The 23760-nt window shown below is 41.6% G+C and overlaps 1 protein-coding gene across 2 annotated transcripts in view; it reads left to right on the top strand.

Moving 5' to 3' along the window:
* Positions 1-21872, top strand: part of MAPRE2 (microtubule associated protein RP/EB family member 2) — a 72413-nt gene extending 50541 nt beyond the window's left edge. For both annotated transcript variants that reach the window (XM_084204261.1, XM_084204260.1), the window contains exons 5-7: positions 9395-9534; positions 13892-14050; positions 18912-21872. In XM_084204261.1, coding sequence (XP_084060387.1) covers positions 9395-9534; positions 13892-14050; positions 18912-18983 — 371 coding nt within the window. In that variant the 3' untranslated portion in view covers positions 18984-21872. The remainder of the gene's footprint in view (positions 1-9394; positions 9535-13891; positions 14051-18911) is intronic.
* The last annotated feature ends 1888 nt before the right edge of the window (positions 21873-23760 follow it).

The raw sequence follows: 23760 nt of genomic DNA, 5'->3' as shown, positions 1-23760 counted from the left end.
GGCACGTTCCAATTTCCCATGTGATGTCTTGCACTCCCTTTGGAAACAGAAAACCCAAGTGCTAATGTCAAGATGTTATCCAATTCAGAAATTGGAAAAGACACTTTTATTAAAGACAGACTTTACTGTGCTTGTTAATTCTTCTTACAGATGGTCTGTTCTTCCCAAAGTCACAAATATGTCTCCAAATTAAAGCTGTGCAGGTGACAATCCTACAGAAATTGAATAGCTGCTGGAGTGGAACCAGACAGCTGATGTGGAGGATAATGCAGTAACGTCATGTTGTGTTGTTGGTAGTATGAAGAGCATGTCCTGTGCCTTCCCAGCCTTTGTATGGAATTGTACAACTGAGATAGTGTGATGAGTCTTGATAAGATCCTGTGGCTGTGAGAGTTAACTTTTTCATGGAAAATGTCCTTCATTATTAACTTAAATGTTGTTCCTCATTATTAACTTAAATATTGTGCAGAGGTATGACAGGCAGAACACTAGTTTAATTTCTGAGCTGAGGATGGTGGGGTATGGATATTACATGATGCTGGGTGAAATGAGAGTTCCAGCTTTTCTTGCTGCTTGCATTTCAGAACAGAACTAATTTGGTAAGGTGTCACTCATTCCATGGGCTTACTGAATTCTGGGTGAGCACATTTTTGTGCCACTGATGTATGGTGCCTTTGCTCCTCGCCTCACCCCATTGCAGATCTGCACGTTGGAAGGAACAGGAGCCTTTCCTGATGCTCTGGGAGGAGTTCTGTATGCATCAAACTTGTGTGTGACTCATCTCTTGCTGTTTGGGAGTAAATTGGGATGATGCAGGAGCAAGTTCTGGGCAGCTGGGAAATTACCATGAAAGATGTGCTTCTGAACCTCTGTCTTCCACACTTAGCTGGAGGAGGAGGAATACTCCTTACAGCTGCTATAGGAACCATGATATAAACCCCAGGGTATTGTTGGCCTTCTGAGCTGCAAGTGCACATTGCTGACTCAAGCTCCTCATCAACCAACACCCCCAAGTTCTTCTCAGGGCTGCTCTCAATCCATTCTCCAGCCAGCCTGTATTTATGCTTGGGATTGCCCTGACCCAGGTGCAGGACCTTGCACTTGGCCATGTTGAACTTTATGGGGTTTGCACAGAGCCACCTCTCAGGCCTGTAAAGGTCCCTCTGGATGGCATCCCTTCCCTCCAGCACCACACCACACATCTTGGTGCCATTATTAATTTGTGTTATTTGCTCTACCTTAACAATGAAGCTTTGAAGTTTTAGTACTGCCTTGTCAGTTCGTTAACAAAACAAAAGGAAACATTTGTGAGAAAAAATAAAGAACCCAGAAGATCTTTCAGAATAATCCAAAAGTTTTTAAACAGAGTGCAGTGGACATACCTGAATGTACACACCTATTGTTTGGTGTCAGGAGCAAGCAGATAAATGGGTACTCATTCATATTTGGGGGTTTGGCAGGCTTTAAAATATGCCTATTCTAAATTGATAAGATATACGCATTTCTAAAAGAATAATTTACTTTAGCTACTGGCAGTTTCATATGCATTTCAGGGGATTCCTTTTGCTCTGTGGAGTAACTCCTCCAGTGCCCTTTGACAGAGTTTTGAGCTTGAGTGATTTAGGAGATGATTGTTCACTATTCATAACTTCTTTATAACACTGTTCTAACAATGTGTTTTCAGAGGTAGACTAAGGTATATGTCCTTGAGTTAACAAGTGGTCAGATCCTTAAAGGCTGCTCCCAAAACTTATCCAGAAAGGTACTGGCATGAATTGAAATTATTTTTGATATTTTAATCAGACTCTAAAGCTTGACGGGATGCCTGATATCAGGTAGCTGCTTCCTGTACCCGTAAATGGATATTTACCTGTATCTCTATAAATGCAGAGTGTGGTCCTTATTTAATTTGAAAAATAAATACTTTTAAAAGAACCCAAAAGTCTAGAAGTGTAAAAATGCACTGGTTTTTGTGTTAATTGGTGGGCAGACCAGCAGCCGTAGCCCTTCCCGCTCCGAAGGCGATCCTACTGGGGAGTCAGCGCAGGTCAAGGATAATGCAGCTCGCAAATGGAAGCATAAATAGGTCCCTCCAGCTAATCTGCTGTGCCACCCTTGTGCTGCCTGGTCCCTTCCTTCAGGGACAGAGCCGATTTGTGGCCGAGCTGGCGGCGGTGCCGTGGGTGGATGGCTTTGGTAACGTGCCACAGTGCGCTGCTAGAAACAGCAGGAGCAGCAAGGCTTCACCGGGCGAATGCAGCTCCTGGGTGGGGAAATGAGGGTCTTTTCCTCCTTCAAGGAGCAGCACAGAGCACCACTGGAGGTTCCTGGCAGCAGCACCACAGCTGTTTTTAGAGCTGATGCCATCTGCCAGCCCTGAGCCGACTTTCGATCTCCTACAGCCTCCGCTCTGCTCTAATGCAGTGGTAAACAGCCTACAGATGTAGAGTCAAAATTGTAGTGCAGGATTAAAATATTAGGGCACTGTTGTTTGTGCCAGTTCTAATGCTCCCTGTGGGAAATAGCGGAAAAGGCTCCATCTGATCAAAATTGAAAATAGTGATCAGGTTGTCAGGATTTTAGCTTAGTGTCTTATGTAAGTATTCCTGTATGTCAGAGCAAATCTCCATGGAGCTCTCTCTAGTGTATGGGTGGGGAGTGTCAAAAATACATGGGTATAAGACAGCTTAATAAAATTAATTATTTACATGCAAGCTAAAAATGTGAGAGGTTCTTAGATCTGAAGGCTGTTAGATTTTTTTAGTTTGAAATATTCAGTGAGAGCAGGATGACTAAAGCAGAGCTGGAAAATACTGGAGGATCACATGAGGGCTAAAAATACTCACGCTATGACAGGGAAAATAACCAGGGCAGAATGAACTGTTTGTGCATGAATGCATTATATATAATGTGCCATCGAAAAGCCAATTGCACAAGAGGAATACTGATTTTCCGTAGGGAAGCAGTATATCCTGCTGTGACAGATGTGCTGTAAATTAATTTTGAGGGATAAAAATACTCAGCAAGTCCAGTCTTTATTTTAGCAGCTAGTGATACAATTAGAACTCCCAGGAGACTGGAGAACTCCTCATGCTTTTTTTTTTGCTTTCCACCAAGACTTGCTCCCTTTTTCCCCAGTGGCAGGCAGTAGGTGCTGGCAATGGCAATCTGTGCTCGCTGTGGTGCAGTGCTCCCGGACAACGTGGCAGAGCTAGAGATGGAAAGAGCTGCAGGGTGACAAGCAGAGTGTTTTCATCCCTAGTTCATACAAGGCCAAGGAATTGTACTAACCAAGGGGAACAGCATGTGCAGTGACAGCGCCGGCCTGGGAGGTAAATGGCTCAGCTGTAATACAGACACATCTCCCCTGCCAGCATGAGGAGAATTTAATTTTTAAATCCACTCAGCTCGAGAATTTAGACCAGGAGACAATGCGCTCGCAGTGCATGAGCCAGGGCCTATTTTCAAGAGAGATGATTGAGTTTGGAAAAGCAGCGGTGAAAATGGCTATTTAATTTTCAGTGTACCATGGGTGTGGTCCAAGGGTCTGTGTTGCACAAATGTTGCACATTCTTTCCTTTTCCAAACCTCATTTCTTTGCGGATTTTTTTCAGGTTTTCCTTTTGAGACTGCTTTCTCCTTAGAGCTAAGCAGACAGGGCGATTTTAGAAAGCACAGGTTTTTAAGAGCACTTGAAATTTTAAACTGTGTTGTTCTGTTGGAAGGAGAATGGAATGGAAGAAGAATCTTCAATGCATAGAACCTATGGAAGGGTTCTATCCATTGAAGATAAATGTTTGCATGCTTAAAGATATTTCTAGAGCAAATAGAGGTTTCAGTTGAGAAGAAATGGAATTCAGTTGTTGATTATTTTAAATAATAAACAAATATCGGTTATTTTAAATCTAGCTTAAAGTCTTCATTTTTGATGGAGGAAAGGCTTTGGTTAGTTCCCTTCTATAAAATCTTGTATTAAAGACAAATTAAGGCAGTCAGGCCATCAGTAAAACTTTTTCATTTGACAGATGGCCTCCATTGGATTTTCTTACTTGGTTAGCTCTCTTGAAATTGTGAAAGTCTCAAGTACTCATACACACTTCTCTTTGCCAACTGTGGGGCAGAGAGGACAAATGCAGAGCTCACCAGGCTCTACTGGGTCAGCAGCAGTGAAAGTGTGAGGAGCTGAGAGGACAGAAGGGTCCTGACAGCCAGGGGAAGGCAGTGCCACCAAATAATTAGGACAGCTGCACTGCAGCATGTTGGGATTCAAAGTCAAGTCAGATTTTGTCTGAGGTCATTTAATTCCCATTAAGTATCATTTGTCATTGCTTATTTCATTAAGTGTCCCTGAATTGAGCATTTTCTTGTGTCCTGGTGTGGCTACAATAATAAGGGTGTATGAATATTAATTAATCTCCTGTTCTCGCTCTCTTGGTTTAAGCGGGTGGAAAGTTTTTCTTCAGCTTGTGAAGAAATTACTGTGGCCTCTTGTTGGGTTTGGTTTTTCTCCTGTGGTATGAGTCAGGAATATTCATTTTGTGAAGTCCTTTAATTTGACTAAAATAGACTGTGAGTGATTCCCAAATTCCACTGAAGGAGTGGTTGTGTGGGCTCAGCCAAGTCTTGTGCTTGCTCAGGGCTTCCATTGCTCTCCACACTCTCCTTATGCACGTCCACACTGTATTCATGCACGTGTTTTCTTGAAATTTTGCATAAATATTTAACAGCATACTAATTACTCATATAGCTTCAAGGAAGATTTCTCTCTAAACGTTAAGTAGGTCTCTTGTTACAAGACTGTGCCTGTGATGTAAAGAGAACTGGAATTTGCAGCACAGCTTTTTTTTTTGTACCCAAAGCTGCACGGTGCCAACATCCACTGTTTTATGTTGCAGAAGTTTGCATCTGTTTGTAGAACTTAGGTATTTAGCAAAAAAGAACAGTGGAGCTGAAACTGCGTGGGATACATTTAATTATGGGGTTTTTTAACAAAAAAGACTAGTAATTGTTTCTGGAGTACCACAGATGGAAACCTCAAATGCATTTCAAATCTGGCTCATCTTAATTCAGTAAAAGAACAGAATAATTTGTCTTTCAATGGTGAATTGACTTTTCCCATCTCTGCTAGTGTCATGTGGGCAGGTACAAAGTTATCCAGGTGCTAATTGAAACAGCTGCAATACTGTTTGCAAAAAAATTCTAATTGGAGCCCTGCACTGACCTAAAATCAGAACATGCTGTCACAGAAGTTCTCACAGAACAGTGGAGGTGGGAAGACACCAATGGGATCATCCTGTCAAACTGTTCTGCTGAAGGCAGGGTCACCTTGAGCTGGTTGCCCAAGAACATGTTCAGTCACATTTTGAGTATCTCCAAGGTTGGAAACCCCTCAACATCTCTGGACAGTTTGTTCCAGTATTTGATAACCCTCAGAGTGAAGAAGTTTTTTCTTATGTTTAATGGAATTTCTTGGGTTTCCTTTTGTGCCCATTGCCTCCCATCCTGTGGGGACCACTGAAAGGAGCCTGTTTCCTTCCTTCTTTGCACCTTCTCCTGAGGTGTAGGTAAATCCCCCCTGAAGCCCCTCTTCTCCAGGCTGAACAGACACAGCTTTCTGACTTGGCTTTGTGTGAGGTGCTCCCTTCCCTTAGTCTTTGTGGCCCATGGTTGGACTCCCTCCAGTTCTTCCATGTCTGTCCCATCCTGGGGAGCCCTGAACTGAACTGGGCATTCCTCATGTGCCTCTCCAGTGCTGTACAGGGGCTTAGAATGACCTCCCTCAGCCTGCTGACTGTGCTCTTCCCAGTGCAGCCCAGGAGGATGCTGGCCTTCCTTGCTGGAAGGGTGCTCTGCTGGCTCATGCTCAGCTCAGTGTCCACCAGGACCCCCAAATCCTTTTCTGCCACAGTGCTTTCCAGACTTTTGGCTGCCAGCATGTTTTGGGGCTTGGGGATGTTCCTTTCCAGGGAGGGCCCTGCATTTCTGTTTGAACATCAGCAGTAAGCTTGAAGAGGAATTAATAATGGCAAACAGTTATGTTGCAGATTGCAATGCAATTCTCTCACTGATCAGGGAAAAGAAATGATTGTTGGGATGCTTTTCACCTAAAATACCTGTATAAAATTTTGTGCTTTCTCAGAATGTGTAAATGGGTTCTATATAAATATTTTCATAGAAGAAATTATGTTGAAAATAATTTAAACTGCTTGGGTCATCATGTAGTCCCTCTGAGCAGTGCATTAGGAGTTATTCCAATATTGCACTAATTGACTGCAAAACCATTGCTCAACACCAAGTCATTAAGTCTATCAAGATCTTTTGTCTCTGTTTAGATATCTGGCTGTTTCAAGTACTTTGCATTACTCTACTAGCCAGCATCCTTTAATTATTTTATGAAATTAGGCTTCTGCTAGAATGGAAGCTTACTTCTGGGCTGATTATAAAACTGATACTTTAGAATAAATGTGCAGTAAAGCTTTTTATTTCCTTCCAGGAAATTTTAAATTAGAAATCCCTAAGCATTCTCTGTTGCAATTAAGCTTTATCCAGCTGTCGCTGATACTTCCTAGTAACTAGTTAGCTGTTTTTTATCTGTGTTACTGAAATTGGAAATTGTGGTCATTTAAGAGCTGATCCTGAGCAGTGGAGCAAAATTTGATTTCTTTTGATTTGTCTGGACTTCATAAAAAAAAATAAGCTTTATAAAGCTTAGTGGCACTTTGCTGTAGAAATTCAAAGGGCTTTGTTGTTTTCAAAGGAGGGCAGAATACAATGCCACATGTCAGTGCTGCAGGCACTGGGGATGAGCCTTGCTCAGCACGCTCTGGGAGGGCACCTCAGCTGTAAATTAGAGAGAATACCTGGGGATCAAATGTTTGTGCCTGCTCTTTCCTTGGCTCTCTCTATGCCAACTTTAAAGCATTTACTTTTCAGCTGATACCCTGAACCAGCATCTTGTAGTTGCAGAATACAATAAGAAGTAAATGTTGATGCATTGGTCATTAAGTAACTTGAGACCCAACTAGAATGCTAGAGTGATTTTATTTCATGTATGTGTTCTTATTGCATATTTTGACACTAGTTTACTTCTGTTCATCTGCTAATACAAATGAAAATTATTTTCCTGGCTTTGAGAACATTTTAGCAATCCTGCTCTAAACCAGCTGATTTTTACTTAGTTATAATATGGGCTGAACTTTGGAAGCATTGAAGGCAGAATGGTAAAGTTTAGGCAATTTCATAAAGAAAAATACCAGCAAAAAATCTTGGCATTATTAATGATTTTCAACAAATTATTTTTTCTTTGCTGATCTAAGTATGATGTGAAAAAAGTCTAATTTCAGACATATACACCCCACTGAGTTTTCCCAACGTTAGCAAGCCTGTGTACTATATCTGAAATCTGCTAGAGAAGAGTTTGTGTATGCAACAGACGTGGAAGCTATTGAGTCACCAGTTTCTAAAAGAAACAAAACCAAAACAAAAAGCGCCAAACAAAAGGGAAAAAACCCCACAACAAAACCACAAAGAACCCCACCAGTATGCTTTCCCCCCCCTTATCTGTCTTATATTAAAGAGCATAGAAAAGGAGGATGGCTGTCTTGCGCAGAAATGTTTACACATGCTAACTGAATTATCAACTTGTTTGTTTGTGTTCTGTTGGCTTTAGGTGACCCAGTTAATACAGAGTTATCCATAGGGATGGGAGGAGATTCTTTCTACAGAGGGAGGCCTGTGACTAAATCAGGAAAGCTTAAGCTTGATTAAATAACCCATTGCTGCTCTCCTTCCCCATCACTTTCCAGCTCCTCCAATGAATCCCTGTCACAGTTCTAGGTCAGTGAGACTCTGTGAGCTCCACAATCTGGGCATATGGACAGCCCCACAGGCTGTCTCTTCCTCTCCCTGCCTCCTTGCAGTTTCTTCCTAGTAATGGCTTTTTTTTTTAATACATTGGTTTTACAGAGAATTGCTTTATTAAAGCATTGTCTGACGCTGGGGATACATTGTGGAAATGACAACTTAGAACAATTTGTGGTGTGCCATAAATCAAGTAATCCTATGGGAGGAGCAGCTGGCAAGGTGTGGGGTAGAAGTTGGCTGCTGAGAAAGGCTGGGCAATATCCCTCTGGGACTGGTGAGCAGCAAGCTCAGAGCTCAGCTGGGAGCTGGGTGCCTGCTGGATCAGGGCTGTCTCCTGCGTGGCTCAGGGTTCAGAACTGACAGCATCTGATGGTGGAGGATGGCATGGAGCCTGTCAGCACGTTTGGAGAGCTGTGTTTTGCTTGTTGTAGGAATCAGTGATGAACATGGGTGCTGCTGAGCAGGACCTCTGATTCACATGCCTGCCTGCTTAATAAATCAAAGAGGCCAGAGAGAGGCTGGGTTTCTGTTTTGTCTTCTTAACCAAACCAGTATCAGATGTCGCTCCAGTGCATCTCAAATGTATTCCCTGTTGGAGGGAATAAGGAAAAGGCCAAGGCAGAGTGCAGTGACTGTGGGAGCTGAGGCAGGGGGAGAGCTGAGAGCCAGGCACTCGTGTTTGGGTGAGTGACTGTATGGAACAGCCAGCATGGAGAGATGAAAGGTGGAGAGGCAGAGCAAGGCGTGAGGAGCTGCCTGGGAGGTTCCTGTGAAGGCACTGCAAACCCTTTCACACAACTATTGCTCTGCTTGGGTATTTATGTGCCAAGTCATTGTGGAAAAAGAGTCATGCACTCATTACTGAGTATGCACTCATTACTTGCCATTTTGCTGGTGAAGATGTTGCTCCATATTCTGGCAGCTTGGCAGCGCAAGTAATTAAAAAGAAATAGGAAAAGCTAGGGATATCAAAACACATCTTCTGGTCACTGTGGCCAACTGTGAGTTCACCAATGGGTTTTATTCTGCTCTGTCTGATTTTCAATGCCCTTGCCTTGGGGAAGTTTACATTTGAAAATGAAAAAATCACTGACTTTATTATTAGCTGACTTTATTTCAGCTCTGTCTTTCTCCAGGGAAATTGAGGGTAGCAATCTATGTTAAGTAATGGGCTGGGGGAATGCTCTCTTAACAGCATTTTTTTTTTGAGCTGAAAACTGCTCAGATCTAAGGGAACTTTTTATTCCTAGTGTGATGTTGTTTATTTTGGTTTTAGAGTTGCCTCACTCTCAGTAGCAGACTCAGGTTGGTAGGAAATGTGGTTTTTCCTTTCCCAGGGCATAACAGCAGTGGAATTTCCTTTACTGTCACCTTGAAGTAAGAGAGAGGATGGATGACTTTAAAATCAATTCTTTAAAATCAATTCAAATCAATTGATTCTTAAAATCAATTTCAGTACCAGGTTAATAGGAATGCATTTATTACAGAGATCAATCTTGTTTAATGTTTACTTATTTACTGTGTTTTTCAGGTGCTGCTAAATCCAGTCCAGCTTCTAAACCAGGATCAACACCTTCTCGCCCATCTTCAGCAAAAAAAGCTACACCAAGCAGCTCAGCATCCAAATCAGATAAAGATTTGGAAACTCAAGTCATACAGCTCAGTGAACAGGTAAATTTGCTTTAGGCACAAAAGTAGATGCATTCATCGTCACAGGCAGGCATGAAATCTAATATTGTCTTCTGATGAATGATGCTCTTCAGAATTACTAAGGGACAAAAAGTGGAAATAGTTCAGCTGGAAAGAAATAAAAAAAGAAGAGATTTATTGTAAAAAAATAATGTCTGGCAGAGATGACTGATTTTTGCCAGTATTTTTAAATTATGATCTTAGGAGTGACAGGTAAGTCTTGCTGTAGCATGGGAATTTTATTAGATGTTGAAATATATCTTTTATTTCACCTGGATAGGAAAAATCTGAATAGTGTCTTTGCTCTTGAGTATTACTAAATTGAAATAGATCATTTAAAGTGCCACTGTGGAGAAAACAAGCCTGTTTGTCATACCAAGGTGTTAAGAGATTTGCAGTTAAAATGAGCCTAGAGCATTGTGCTCTGCTTTTGGGAAGGAAGGTGTTGAACACACCATTTTCATTTAAAAATGCAATCTACCTTTCTGAGAATACTTAGTTGTGTTATAAATAATGTTTTGTGATATAATTGAGAAAGTTCAGAATTTCTATAATGTTAGGAATGTAAGGGCTTCATTTTTGTTTATGCTCTGGAGCTTTGCACCATTCTGTCATTTCTGAACTGCAAGAGTGTCTGCACTGGACAAGAATAAATACCTGCATCTGGCTTAAGACTGTGCTGTCAGAATGGTGTAAATGCCACTACTATATATGAGGTCTGGTCCTTGTATTTGTCCTTGGTGAGGGAAAATGGAAAGGAAAAAACTTGTATTTTAGAGTTCCTGGCAGCTGCATTCAGGAAGCAGTCATTATTCTGGATCAAGTATCATTTTCCACAGTTAAAGGCATTTCAGTTTCAGACTTTCATTGACCTGAACAGCAATGATTTCAGTTTGCTGGGGCACTGTTTGCATGTTTTTGATGAGTTGTACACTGAAAGGTGGTGGATGGATAGCCACATCCCAGACGTGGCATTCTGTGGATTCAGGGGATCATTCTGAGCAGCAGAGAGCACAACAGGGTCCACCAGCTTTCCAAATGGGCTCTAGATTGTTGCTGTAACAAAAGTTTTTAAATGTTTCACAAGGAATGGATATATATATTTCATGGAATCCTTTTTTTTTAATCAGTGTCAAGCAGAGTTCAAATGTCAGCTTAATGCAACTTAACCCACAAGGTTGGTACTCAGAAGTCAGAATGTGTTTGCTTCAGGAGGAAGAGTTGGTTGGCATCTGAGCAACATAGAAACATTTGATCTTTACTGAAATAGACAGTCACTATCACATCCACTGCTAACATATCCCTAGCACGTTCCATGTGTGAAAACCTTAAGCTTTATATACAAATAACCCTGAAGGAAAACTGATGGTTTCCCCCATCACCAAAGAGAAGAAAAAATTCAGAGAATATGAAAAACTGATTCCTTAATAGCTAGTTTTTAAGAGATATCATCTAGCTAGAACGGTCTGGAAGGCTTTTTCTCTTAATGCTGACAGCATTTGGTATCTCATTTCCCACTAATGGATACTTGTAAACCCTGGCAATATTACACGAGCCAAAAAAGCTATGCTGCAAGCAGTTCTGAGCCAGGTTTTCCTGACCCCCAGTGTGAACATGCTGCAAGAGCCAAATTGCCTGGTTTTTACTACTCTGCACAGTTGTGGAGATGAGGGAAGCAGCCACCATTACTGTGTTTCTGTGTAGATTGTAAGTAAGAAGTGCTGAATTGTGTCTTGGATATCAGAGTCCTATGTGGCTCTAATAGTTTTTTCATTCCTTTCATGGATAGCAGTTGAGGGAGATGGAAACATCTGAACTTCCATGCAATTGGTAGAAAAGTTTAATTAGTGGGGATGTCTGTACACTGTGTTTTAACCTAGCGTAGTTTAATGACCTATTTGTAATAATTGTAAGCATCCCTAACATTTGCCAGTTAATGGCTCCCTACAATCTTAAAGTTTCTCTTAAAATCATCTTCAAACTGTGCCAGTAAATTAAACTCCAAAATTAAATTCCAAGGAGTGTCACTCTGCACTGGAACTTGATTACCCATAGCATTGAAATGACTCTCCCAAAGAGTGTCTGGGTGCAGCTGAGGTGACAGCACAAACCAGGAGCTATTGCATACAGAGAAGGGACTTCTACAGATGGAGAATGGTCCCAGGAACTATTAGCTGTGTGTTGATATACATGTAGCGTCTGAAAACAGCACCACTGTGGCTTTTTGCCTACAGTTGGGCTGAATCTGCAGCCTGGCTCTGCAGCCCTGTGAGTATTCATGCTACCAGCAAGTGCCATCAGAGAAAAGTCCAGTCAGTAGGAGCTGCTGCCTTTGCACCCATTAACTGGGTTGCAGAGGGATGCTTTTGGTCCAGAAATAGAGCATGGGAGCTGACGTGAGCTGTTCCTCAAGTATCAGCCTTCTGGCATGCTTATGGAAGGAAAAAGGAGGATGCAGATGTGCAAAGTGTCTGAAGAAATCTGGATTCATGTGGCACAGACAGGTAGCTGGAACTGAAGGGAAGCATATCTAGTTTAGTTATAACAATGTTTACTATATACGCTAGTTAATTAAGTCTGTGCATATGTGCATAGTTTAATGATTTTGTTTCTTTAAACAGCATGAATGTGAGAGAATGAAAACAGGAGAATGTCTTCATAGTAAATAGGTCAGAAGGGGAGATAGTCTCAGCTATTAGCTGCCAGTTTTTCAGCTGAAGTTCATTGTTTTCCCAAGCTCTAGCAAGAACAGAGCAAGAGATCTGGAAGCAGTTACGTTCTTATTCTGGCATTGCTCTCAAGCAATAAGCTGTGGCAGTTCCCGAAGGCACATCCTAAGTATGAGGTCTTCATCTATAGACCAGAATATTGTAAACTCTTGTTCCATTTTGCTATTCCTTTTTTTGTAAAAAAATAGTTAATTTTAAGGTGACTGGTCATTATATCCATAATGGATTCAAACTGTCAAGAAAGACTTGAGTGTCACACTTAGGCGGCTGGTCAGAAATGAATTAGTGCATAAATGAGGTGCCCTGAGATCCTGCTCTGGTAACAGGTCAGTTCTGCTGCTTGATGTCTTTGAGAGTGCAATCAAAGGTCAGAAAAAGGCATCCCCAGCTCAGCAATCATGGAAAAACAAACTGAAAGGATTTTGTAGGCTATCAAAGCATTGTTTGAACTCTGCTGGTATTTTTACTAGTGAAGGAAATAAATTAACTTGCAGTAGAACTGGCGACACAGAAGTTTCTATTAAATCATATCAGTTCAATGAAATGTAGTCTGATATGATTTAATTTCTTCAGCATGTTTTATTTAGAAAATCATATGTATAATTGTGGGCTTTAAAATGTGAATGTTAATTTGACTGTAATTGGATGTGATTGTGGTCAGTGTGTTTACTGTAGACAGTTTATCTGTGATAATTTCTGTTGGTTTTTACACTGCTGTCCTCTGAATTTCCAAGCCACTTAGATGTTCTCCTGATTACATATACCCCATTAGACAGAAGTTTACATGTTATGCTCCCACAAAACCTTTCTTTTAAAAATATATATGTAAAAAAATATATTGCAGCATCTGTCATGATTTATACAAAGCCTAATCATTAACAGCTACATTGCCCATGAATTATTTGCAGCAGTCCTAGTGGTGAAATTGAGGCTGACAGCGTAGCTTGAAGAGACTCTTGTGAACAAGGTTGCAAGGAGAAAGGTACTTGGCATTTGAGAGAATTTGTTGGTAGAAACAGTACATCAGTCAGAGCAGGTAACCCGTGGTGCACCCAGTCATGACAGCAGTGAGCTGAAACACAGGTTTGTAAAATGTGGTGAGTGAGGAGGCAGAACAGTGGAGGTGGACAGCCAGCACAGCAATAGCACATTTGTAACTTGAGGACCTTTTCATTTCCTAACTAGACTATTTCCATCCTCTGCTAGTTCAATGTATTTTTAGGCAAGGAGATATTGTAGGTTTCCCAACAACTACACATTTGTCCAGGCAAAATAATGCAAGTACTGGGGTGAAAGTTTTCTTAGTTACCACTGCATGACATTTCTGGCAATCCTGTTAGGAGACATGGCTTAGGTAGCCCTGATTTCTGCACTGCTGCTTTGAGCTTCAGTTTAAAAGAGTGCTGAGAAAATTGGCCTTTAAGGATCAAGGTTGAGATGTATCCAGGGGGAGTAGTGGGGTGAGCTTAGCACTGCAGAGAGAAAACTTCATTTTAAGCTGTAGAATCAAATACGTATTTAAGATCGTTTCACATACAAAATTTTAGACTGTGTTCTTTTGTCTGTGGTGCACCTCAAAACTGATGCATCATGTCTTGGTTTATATGCAGGTACATTCATTAAAACTTGCACTTGAAGGTGTGGAGAAGGAAAGGGATTTCTACTTTGGCAAATTAAGGGAGATTGAACTTCTCTGCCAAGAGCACGGGGGAGAGAATAATGACCTTGTCAATCGGCTAATGGAAGTCCTTTATGCTTCAGATGAACACGTAAGTTGAAGCTTAATGGTTTTTATCTCAACAAAAAAAGCTTAATTGCATAAAAATTTATTGGTGTAGTATTGGGTTATATCCTGTATTTAGAGCTGCAGCTAGGGTTCCTGTGACTCCTCCCCAAAAAGGAGGTTTGCATTTGAAATTGCAAACAGACTTTTTACCTTGAGGGGAGGATTCAGGAGGTTTGTTGCGTTTCACTGCTTAAGTGTGGGTTTTGTATTCTGGGTTTGCTGAGCTTTATCTAAAAGGGGAGGGTCTTCCACAATTTAAAATTGATTTCGTATGGTTCTGAGCCTTAGTTTTGTTTTTTTCATGTTCCTCCTATGTGCGTGAAGTCTTCTACTCATGTTCTTTAATGTGTTTAAAATCACAAAAATTCTGGCAGAGATGCTGTTCGCTGTCTACAGCTGTGAACCTTCTCTGGCCCATGTGGCAGTGTTGGAATATGTATGGTGCAGGATGCCAAATACATAATTATATCTACAAAGATAATGCTCTTTAGCATTTTTTATCCTGTTGCTATAGGAAAAATTCTTCCTTGTGCAAACCAAATAATCCTCTATGAGCAAAATTTCAGAAGTGTATTGTCTGCAAGATTAAGCAAGAATCTCATTGCATCTTAGATTTAATATTGTAGACACTGAACAAAGCAAGAAGCTGCAAAGAGTGCTGGTTAAATTCCTCAGAGACATTCAGGGATAATGATTCAGTGGAGATTTAGCTGAACTATTCCCATTCATGTTAACTAAATCCCTGTATGGATTGTACTGACAATTGACCCTTTGGGCACCAGTGGAGGAAGGCTTTGGCTCCAGAATGTACAAGCATCAACTTAATCCCTTGGCAGCACTGTGGTACCATAGGGTGTTCTTACATCTGCTCCCAGAAAGCTGTTGCAGCAGCAGTCAGCTGACTTAGTTTTCTATCAAAACTAGTGCTGAAGGAACTACTAATTCAACATGCTTTTTCTAAAAGGGGCTAATGTAGGGCCTAAATGTTTGAAAGTTAGGTGCAAGAGAACCACAAGTTTGAAGCTAACAGGTGCCACTGCTCAGATGAGAAGTGACAAGGGAAAGAGGATTTGTTCAGCAGTACAGAGCGAGTGCTAGAGAGGAAAAGGAGGAGGAAACCATTATTTTCGCAGGAATAAACAATAAGACAAATTTGCCATGTGATAACAGGGTAAAAGTGTTACATATATATATAGCGGTCAGAGAAAATGTCTTCTGGATTCAAGAACAGTGATTTATTTATAAAGCAAAGCCAGAAAAATCCCTCTTCTCCCCATACCCCTACCACATCTATCTGTCTGTTGGCTTAAATAGCAGAGTGGTTCCACACCAAGGAATGCATTTGTTGCTTTTCCTTCTGCAGTTTTCCTTACTGGCAGAACACATTACAAAATGTTCTACTTCAGTCCATTTCCCAGTGTTTTATCTGCTTCCTTCCAAGTCTCTCTCTGCTGAAATCATCATCCATGCCTGCATGTGAACCACATACAACTGTGCTTTCATCTAAAATGTGGTTGCTGTTGGAGACTGGGTGTGTCACTGCAGCAGGAGAGCACTGCTCCTCCAGAGAGGAATGCACAGGCCATTCCTCACACAATTTTTTTTGTTCCTTTTGGTGGGAGACTTGATCTCCTCAGCTTAACAGATGGACTGTGACTTGCTGAGGAAAGACCCAAATGCATTAGTACTAAGCCAAAGACTTGATTCAGATCCTGCCTGCTTTTTGGTTTTGGACTTCACTCTCTTATTGCCCTGCTTTGCCCTTCAGATCTGGAGTTTTTTTCCTCTCTGCCTCTGTAATGAACTTTTCCTAAGTTAAATTCTTTATCTTGCAGTATTTTGCAGGTTAACCCCTTGGTAACAGCAGTTAGGCTTTCTTAGTCAGGCCATGAGGCTGTTAGGTAAATTGTGTGCAGAATGATTCAAAATGCAAGTATAGAGTTCAATCCCTCAGAGAATCATTCCCCAGGTGTCTGATTATTGTAGTGTTGCATTGAAGAGATTTTGATCAGGTTCATGTCTTGGGGTGGGGAGTGGGGTAATTATTTCTCTCAGAATTTCAGTTTATAGTGTAGTTTTGTCATGTCACCTCATAAGCTTCTGCTTTGCTTAATTCAGTAAAAACTGTTTTCTAAAGACTAAACAATATATTTTCTTTTTTCCCTCTTTTTCTTTTTTTTTTAATTTTGGTGAGTTTGAGCAGTGCAAATATCAATCCAGTTGGTTCCTTCTCTTTAGAGCCTTTCTTCTCTTTTCCCTATTATGGCTCTGCTTAAACCTCATCATTATGTCTCTGCTTAAGCAAGAGGGATATGATATCTTCTACTGTCATTTACTATTTGTCTGATCAGTCTGTAGATCTTTGTAATTTTAAATTATGATTTGGTCATCTGTAATGCTACGCCTTCATCAAAACCATCAAAATTGCCAGAGAACAGTGAGGGGTGGAGACATGTGGCCCCTACTTTCCAAGCTCTCAGAGTGTAAAGCACTTGGTCATGCAGAAAAGCTTTTGCTTTCCTACACAGGCTCTTGTGGTTCAGTTCATGCAGAAGTTGGGAGGATTGCTCGTGTTGGGTATCTCAGTTGCTCTGCTCAGTTTCTGAGAGCAATTGTTCAAAATGCAGCTGGTTTGTTAACTTTCTGCTCTAGCAGCTTCTATATCTGCTCCTACTTTTGGAAAAGGCCCCCACCCTCCCCAATACCAAGTTTTCATAGTCTAACTCTTCAGTCTACAGGCACACCTGGATAGTTCGAAGCAGATAGATCTAAGGCTCAAAAGAGCCCATCTCAACATGGGAGACAGAGATGACCATGGTCATGTGGTTCAAGCCAGAAATAAATGCTTTAAATAGATCTTCCACTACTTTCCTTATTAGAGGATGCTGTTCAATGGGATTCCACAGTCCCAATGTAACTGGACTCTTATGGTTCCCATTTCTTGTATTTATACAAGCTGTACATACTGAAGAACATGTCCCAGGTCTCACTATTTCCATCAAAGATAAACCTGGCAAAATAGGGGCCACCACTGCTCTTCAGAGCTGCGGAGTAGATTCCACTCCTGTGCTTGGAGGCTTTTCCTATTGTACAGATGAGCGCCTACACGACCCATAAAGTCTGCTCAAGTGGGCTTTCTAACGGTGCATCTCATCATGCACAGGGCCTGTGGAACATGTGCATTCCAGAGCAGGTCACCTCAGCACAGAAGGAGGGTCAGGACACGTGGGGTTAAGGCAGCATCACTCACTGCGGCTAAAGAAGCTTCAGTTTTCTCACCCTGCAGGGCAGGGTCATGTTCTCCCAGCTGTCAGCTCCTCCCTGGGAGCCTCCTGTTCTCTGCACATCCTGCACCCTTGCAGCCCATCACAGGAGCTGCAGTTTTTACATACTGCTCACAAAACTGTTTTGACGTGATGTACCTTCTGTATGGAAAAAGGGCATCATTTCCCCCAAGGGGCCAAAACATGCTTAACTTTAGCTGCCCTGGCTGATGTGTGACTTCCACCTGAAAATGGCACCTGAGTGGTGGAAAGCTTGCTTTTAATTGAAATTGGGCCGTTTCAAATGTTAGGAACCTTATTCTGCTTTTGCCCTTTAGATAAGTATTTTACTGCCAGAAGGGAATTAATTTGTTTCATAAGCTGCTCTGACTACTGTGGGGAAACTAAAATGATGGCCTTCCTTTCCTTTTGATTTTTGCCTCAAATTTGAAAACTTAGCATTTGTTAAAATTTGTTGTTCAAGCCGCTTACTTCTAACAAAAGTTAGGGAGCCAGGCAAGTTCTGCAGAGGTAGCCCACTGGGGATGCTGGATTTTGAATGGCAGCTCAGTGTGCTGGAAAAGTGTTTTCCTTTGGAACTGCCTAGGGCAGAGCAGTACTAATGCAGGGCAGAGCATACACAAGAAGGATCTCTTCAGTGAACCGTGCTGTGGAAAGATGGAAAGCACTTGAGAGGAAAGCTGTAAATGCAGCTGTGTTTAATGGCAGTCCAGAAGGGATGTTCTAAAAGTCAGCCAGACTTTTTGAGCTCAGATAACATTGAGGTCAGCTCAGGATACTAGGCCTGTTGCCTGTAATTTGAAAGTTGTTCAGAACTGGTGTCACCTGCAGTGAGGATACAGCCTTTCCTTGTGTCAGGGATTCATCTTCCTGTGGGAATGTACATTCAGAGAGACAGCTTTGGATAATACTGAGCATAAAAAAAATGGGAAGTGATTACTTAGTAATTAGTGTTTTTTACAGTAGCTCTATAAATCAGTGAATATGGGGCTCTTCCCCCCAGCCCCAAGAAAATGTGTTTGCAAGTCTATGGGAGTTGGTATGGGAAAAGTAAAAATTTTGGGAAAATAATATGCCTGACCTCAAAAAGGAGACTGTGTTGAATTTTTCAAGCAGGTGATAGTAAAAGTGTCTTGTCCATTTAGTGATTTAAGCCTTGAGAAAAGATTGTGTGAAAACTACAGCAGAGAGGTTCAGAAAACCTTGGACAAGCTGAAAATGGGAGGACATCAGGATGCTATGTTACAGGATCTAACTGTTGGCATACCACTGTCTAACTGTTCAAAGTGTTCGTTCACTCACCGGAACAGATAACAGATAGCAATGTTGAAAGCTGACTTTTTTTCTAGGGAATTACCAGTACTGCATATGCCTCAATTAGAAGTAAAGAAAGTACATTTCAATATAATTTTATGAGATGCTGCTTTCCTCAGGTAACAGCTCATTTTGTACTTCCTTGCATGAAAATTAAGTTTTATGCTACAGTGAGCACCACGGGGCAAGATTACATGAGGAATGCTTTCTGCTGAAGAGTGTTTTGGGATCTTTTTCTCCCTACAGGAGAGCCACACAGATGAGCATGAAGGCGAAGAGCAAGTCCATGAACAGCCCCAGCAGCAGGATGAGTACTGACTCACGCAGCATCTCTGACAATTTTCGTTTTGTGTGAGAACTTTCTTCTGGAGAATGGAACATGTGCGGCCTCAAACTTGAAATCAGTTCACTCCCAGTCTGCCATTAACATTTATGTACCATAGTGAGTGCCAGCCAACCACTGCATTCTGTACCAATACTTTGCCAAGATGCTTTTGCAGGCGTCTTCTTTCAGTGTATCTTCCCAAGAGGTTGTAGGGCTACATCACCTACTGTACATCACTGCAACGTCACCACTTGGCTGCTTGAGATTTGTTCTGCTCTTTAAAAATATATATATTTATTTTTTTTCTTTTTTGTCTTAAGTATGATACACTTGTAACTTGTTCTAACATATTTATATTGGCATTTTGTGTGGCAAGGAGTTCTGTACCACTAGCTGTGTCTCTCACTTTGTGGTGCTTTTGCATTTTCTAGTACATCTGCCTTGGGGCATCGATTTGGCCAAACAGTTGAAATAAAGGGATACAGTGGATGTCATACTCAAGCCATAACAATGAGGTTGTGTTGTGGAGGAAAACGCTTGTGTTGCTCACGTTTATTCCTTTCCTGCCTTCACAAATGGAAGGCAGAGCATCTGTTTCACTGGGAGATTAAAACCCCTGCGTTAGGAAGCTTGTTAGGAAGCTGCATGGTATGTTTTTTGGCTGATTTCTGGAGGAACAGACATCCACTTAAGCTTTTTGAAAACCCTCCCAGTTTCCTAACTAGTCAATAGACATTTCCCAGCTTTTCTTCCTTTCTGAGGAATCCAGTCCCAGCCTCTAGCCACAGCTCTACCTCCGCAGAGCTCAGTGCTGAGGAAGGAGAGAAATCTCCTTGACACAAATGTAGCTGCAGGACACAGTCTGTACCATCATCCTTGGCTTCCCACTTCTCAGAAAAGGAGAAAGTAGGCCAGCCATTTCTTTCCACTTTCCTTCCCCTTTCCACTGCCCCAGCCATACAAGTCTAGAAGACAGAAATTTGGTCACTGGTGCAAAGTATGGGGGGGAAGCAGCAACAGCACTGGCCTCAAACCATACCCCAAACTCCCCTGTAAGTGGATGGTGGATGCTTCACAAGTTTAAGGCTGCTTCTAAGGCATGGAGAAGCAGTGAGGAGTCCTGGAGACAGGGCACACATTAGAAGGAGACCATTTGACTGAGGGCACAGAGCTGGTTCTGCTCTTGTCTGGCCTTGCTCCTTTAAGGCCAGAGTAGTGCAGAACCACGTGTGCACTGGAGATGGTGTGTGCACTGCTCTGCAATGGGAGCATTCCCTTCCAGTGTGGTCCCATGGCCCTGTTCTAAATGATGGTATTTTATAAGGAGAGGTATATTGAAGTATAAAAAGCATTCCTTGTTCTTCTCCTGCCACTGCACATTGTAGTCTCTCTGGTTATTTAATGCCTGGTATTCTTGGTCTCTCACTTCATTTTCTGAGTTCTGGATTGCTGTGCTGATTTAGCAGGTACATGGAAGTCCCATCCCAATTGGCATTCACTGAAAAACTCCACAGCCTATTGGACAGCTAAATCATTTTAGCGTTAAGTCCCCAGCTATACTTCCATAGAGAGGCTTCCAATACATCAGCCCCCAGGCACACACACATGCACATGCAGTTTTCCATTCCTAATCAATCTTCTGCAGCTAAGTGGCTCTTAGTTAAATGTGAGAACCCTGCTGTTGTGTTGCACCACCAACAATATATAAAATGCTGTTGAGCACCAGAACAGGTATTTCCAGTTCCTTGATCCTCCCCTTGCACAGCAGAAGAGTTTCTGGACCCTGCAGGCTGAAGTTTTTCCAGCCCTGCGCCCAGTATTGACCTCACATCCTACCCAGTGATGAAATCAAAGTACCGCAACCTGCAGGCCAGCGCTTTCCTCTCCCTTCTCAATTGGTTACAAATAAGGTCTGGTTTATAAAATCGTGTTTTTTCCAAAAGAATTATTTCCAAGAATCACCACAAATGGGGGAATTGTCATTTTTGTTGTATTTGTGTTTATTAGAACATATGTACTTATTACAATTGTCATTGTAATAAACAGTAGTTCTTCATAATACTGTTGGAGAGCAGTTACTAATTTTTTTTCCAGACTCCAGAATGTCCTTTAACCTTTTCGGGATCTCTGAATGGGGCAAGGAGTTTGGGATCAGGCTATAAACTAAATTTCATCAGCACGCCTCTGCTTACTGGAGTTCATCCTTCTGCCAATACTTGAGCAGGTGCATGGAGAGCACTTCAAGGGAAAACAGTTTTCTGAAGATGCAAATGGTTGGGGTTGCTGAGCTCCCCAGACAGTTCATAGCCAGGCTGTTGTGCCTCTCTTCTTTTCTCTCTTTTGAAGCACACATGAAAAAAAATTTTAAAAAGCTGAACTTCGTTTCCTGAAAATTCCTTGCATACTGTTTCTGATCTGAGGACCATAGCCCTATCACTGCTTTTATCAAGGGGGAGTGACTGATGTAGGGAGCCAGAGCAGTGAAATTCTTTGGGGGCACCAGAAATGTGGCTGTGCTGAGGGGAGAGCAGTGTTCTGAAAGGGGAAAGAGTTGTCCTTCCCCCCCCACCCCCTGTGAGTAACCCATTCTTCTGTTATGGTTTTAATATGCATTTGTAATTACCTTTACTAAATAGCACACCATAAAGCTTTGGTTATATATTAAATGTAAACTGAGAGGAATGTAAACATATGTATTGTTAATTATAAATAGATAAGTAATGGCATAATAGATACAAAAAAGTCTTATTCAGATGTATCAGTCATTTTACATTATCCACAAACTGTCGCATGATAGAGTAGATTTTTGTCTGAATATGTGAATAACTTGACTTGCGTTTATCTTTTTACATATTTAATAAAAAAATATATGTTAAAATCTGTCTAGCTTTAGAGACTATTCAGAACATTCTAAAATAATAATTTTCTGGATTAAATACATATTTTTGATTCATCAGGGGCTGCATATGGGAGCTGGAAGAAAAAGGCAGCTGCTTTAAAAACCCAGAAGTTCACTTACGCTGTGTGTGTGGATAGCATCTGTTTCCCCAAGAGCTCAGCAACTGTATTCCCTTTTACAAATCAAAACAGAAAATGCATGTATGTATGTATGTGCATGTAAACAGCACATTTTTCTTTATGCTAAATGCTTTCAGATTTTGGAGTGCTACCTCCCTTGGGTATCAGTCCAAAGCAAAACTGGCAGCAGCCAGGAGGCAAAGAGAGCACTACAGAAAGGTACCCAGGCTCCCAGTGGGCTTCCTCTTAGTGGCCAGGTATTCAGGGATGAATCTTCAATGCAGTACCTAAAAGCCACCCAGATTTTAGATTAAAGTATGAGCTTTTTTTGGGAGAGAAAGGGGAAAACTCATTGTAGTTCTCACAGCTCTGGTCTTTTGTAGCTGCAGTAGTTGCTGCTCAAGCGCAGGAGTTCTGAGCCTTGGATCAGGACCTTTTTCCAGGGTGTTGAAGTGATGCTGTTGTGAGCCACCAGCCTGCGCCCTGCTACTCCAGATATCCCTGGGCCTCTGACAAAGGAGGGGAGGAAGAAGGGACCAGAGGAGCCCATTTCCAACCCAGACGTTCAAACCTGGGAGAGCAGCTCTTGTTTAGCTGCTTTTCATAAGACCAGGAGGAAGGCATGTCCTTGGGTTAGTGTAAATGCTCTAAAGCATAAAAAAAATTATATATTTTCCAATTCAGATAGTTGAAAACTTTCTGCCATAATGTGACCAAAAAAATGTATTGTTAGACTGTTAGATCATCTACATACCTGACTTTGCAAAATAAATCTGTGACCGTACAGCCCTATGAGCAAAAGCATTTTTCTTCTTATTCATTGAACTAGTTGTCATCTGCAACAGCTAATAATTCAATATACACACTGTGCAATACATGATCTCTTTTTATATTTGTCTTTATACAGATTGTAGTGATAAATTGCTTTAAAGAGGAAAAAGAAAGTTATTTGCCATGTTTTCATATAGAAGGTGAAAAAATGGCCAGAGATTAATGCCCTTTAAAAGTGATACTCAATTTCTCTTTAGAAAGGTACAAGTGCAGGCAGGTTGTGGTAGTTCAAGTTTTATAATTTCATTTAATGAATATTTCAAAGTACTCCATTCCAGGGCATCGAATTGCACTGCTTCTGTGACCCTTATTTCCAGCTGTTTCCTAAATAAGTGCAAGACAGATGGAAAAAGGAAGCCTGTCCACAGAGTTTCTCCCATATGACCACATTCAATCTGGAGTTATTTTTGTTTATTGTATCCCAATTTTCTTCTCACCAGAGTTTCCTCAATGCTTGTGATGGAAAGGTGAAATACAAACTGCCTTCAAAAAGCAGGTGAGACTTTTGTGGCAGTGCATCAGGCATTGCATGTAGCATTTAACTTCATCAAATGTTGAGACTGCTGGGTGCATGCAGCAACATCTAACTCGTCACTCCCCTCCAAATACAGTCAGAACTACCTTTTTTGGCAAACATCATCAAATAAAGAGACTTCAGACTTACTCCAGGGGAGTCCTTGTGCAGTTGGGAACACCTCTGTGGACACCCCATGTTCTCTAGTAAGGGCATGGCTGCCACACTGGCGGGGAGGAAGCCTGGGAGTTGCCTCCTGTGCTGGACCACAGTAGTGCCAAAGGGCATCCTCCCTTCCCTGCCTGGCTCTGCAAAGCCTCTGACTGAGCATTACAGCATGACCTGTCCCCTCTGCCTGACTCACACCTGGAGCTGCTTGAACTGTGTCTCACCTGATGTTTGTTTGG

The sequence above is a fragment of the Fringilla coelebs genome (assembly GCF_963513975.1).
Source record: "Fringilla coelebs genome assembly, chromosome: 1".
Lineage (NCBI taxonomy): Eukaryota > Metazoa > Chordata > Aves > Passeriformes > Fringillidae > Fringilla > Fringilla coelebs.
Note: the sequence above shows the minus strand (reverse complement) of the source record. Positions and strands in the feature narration are given on the sequence as shown.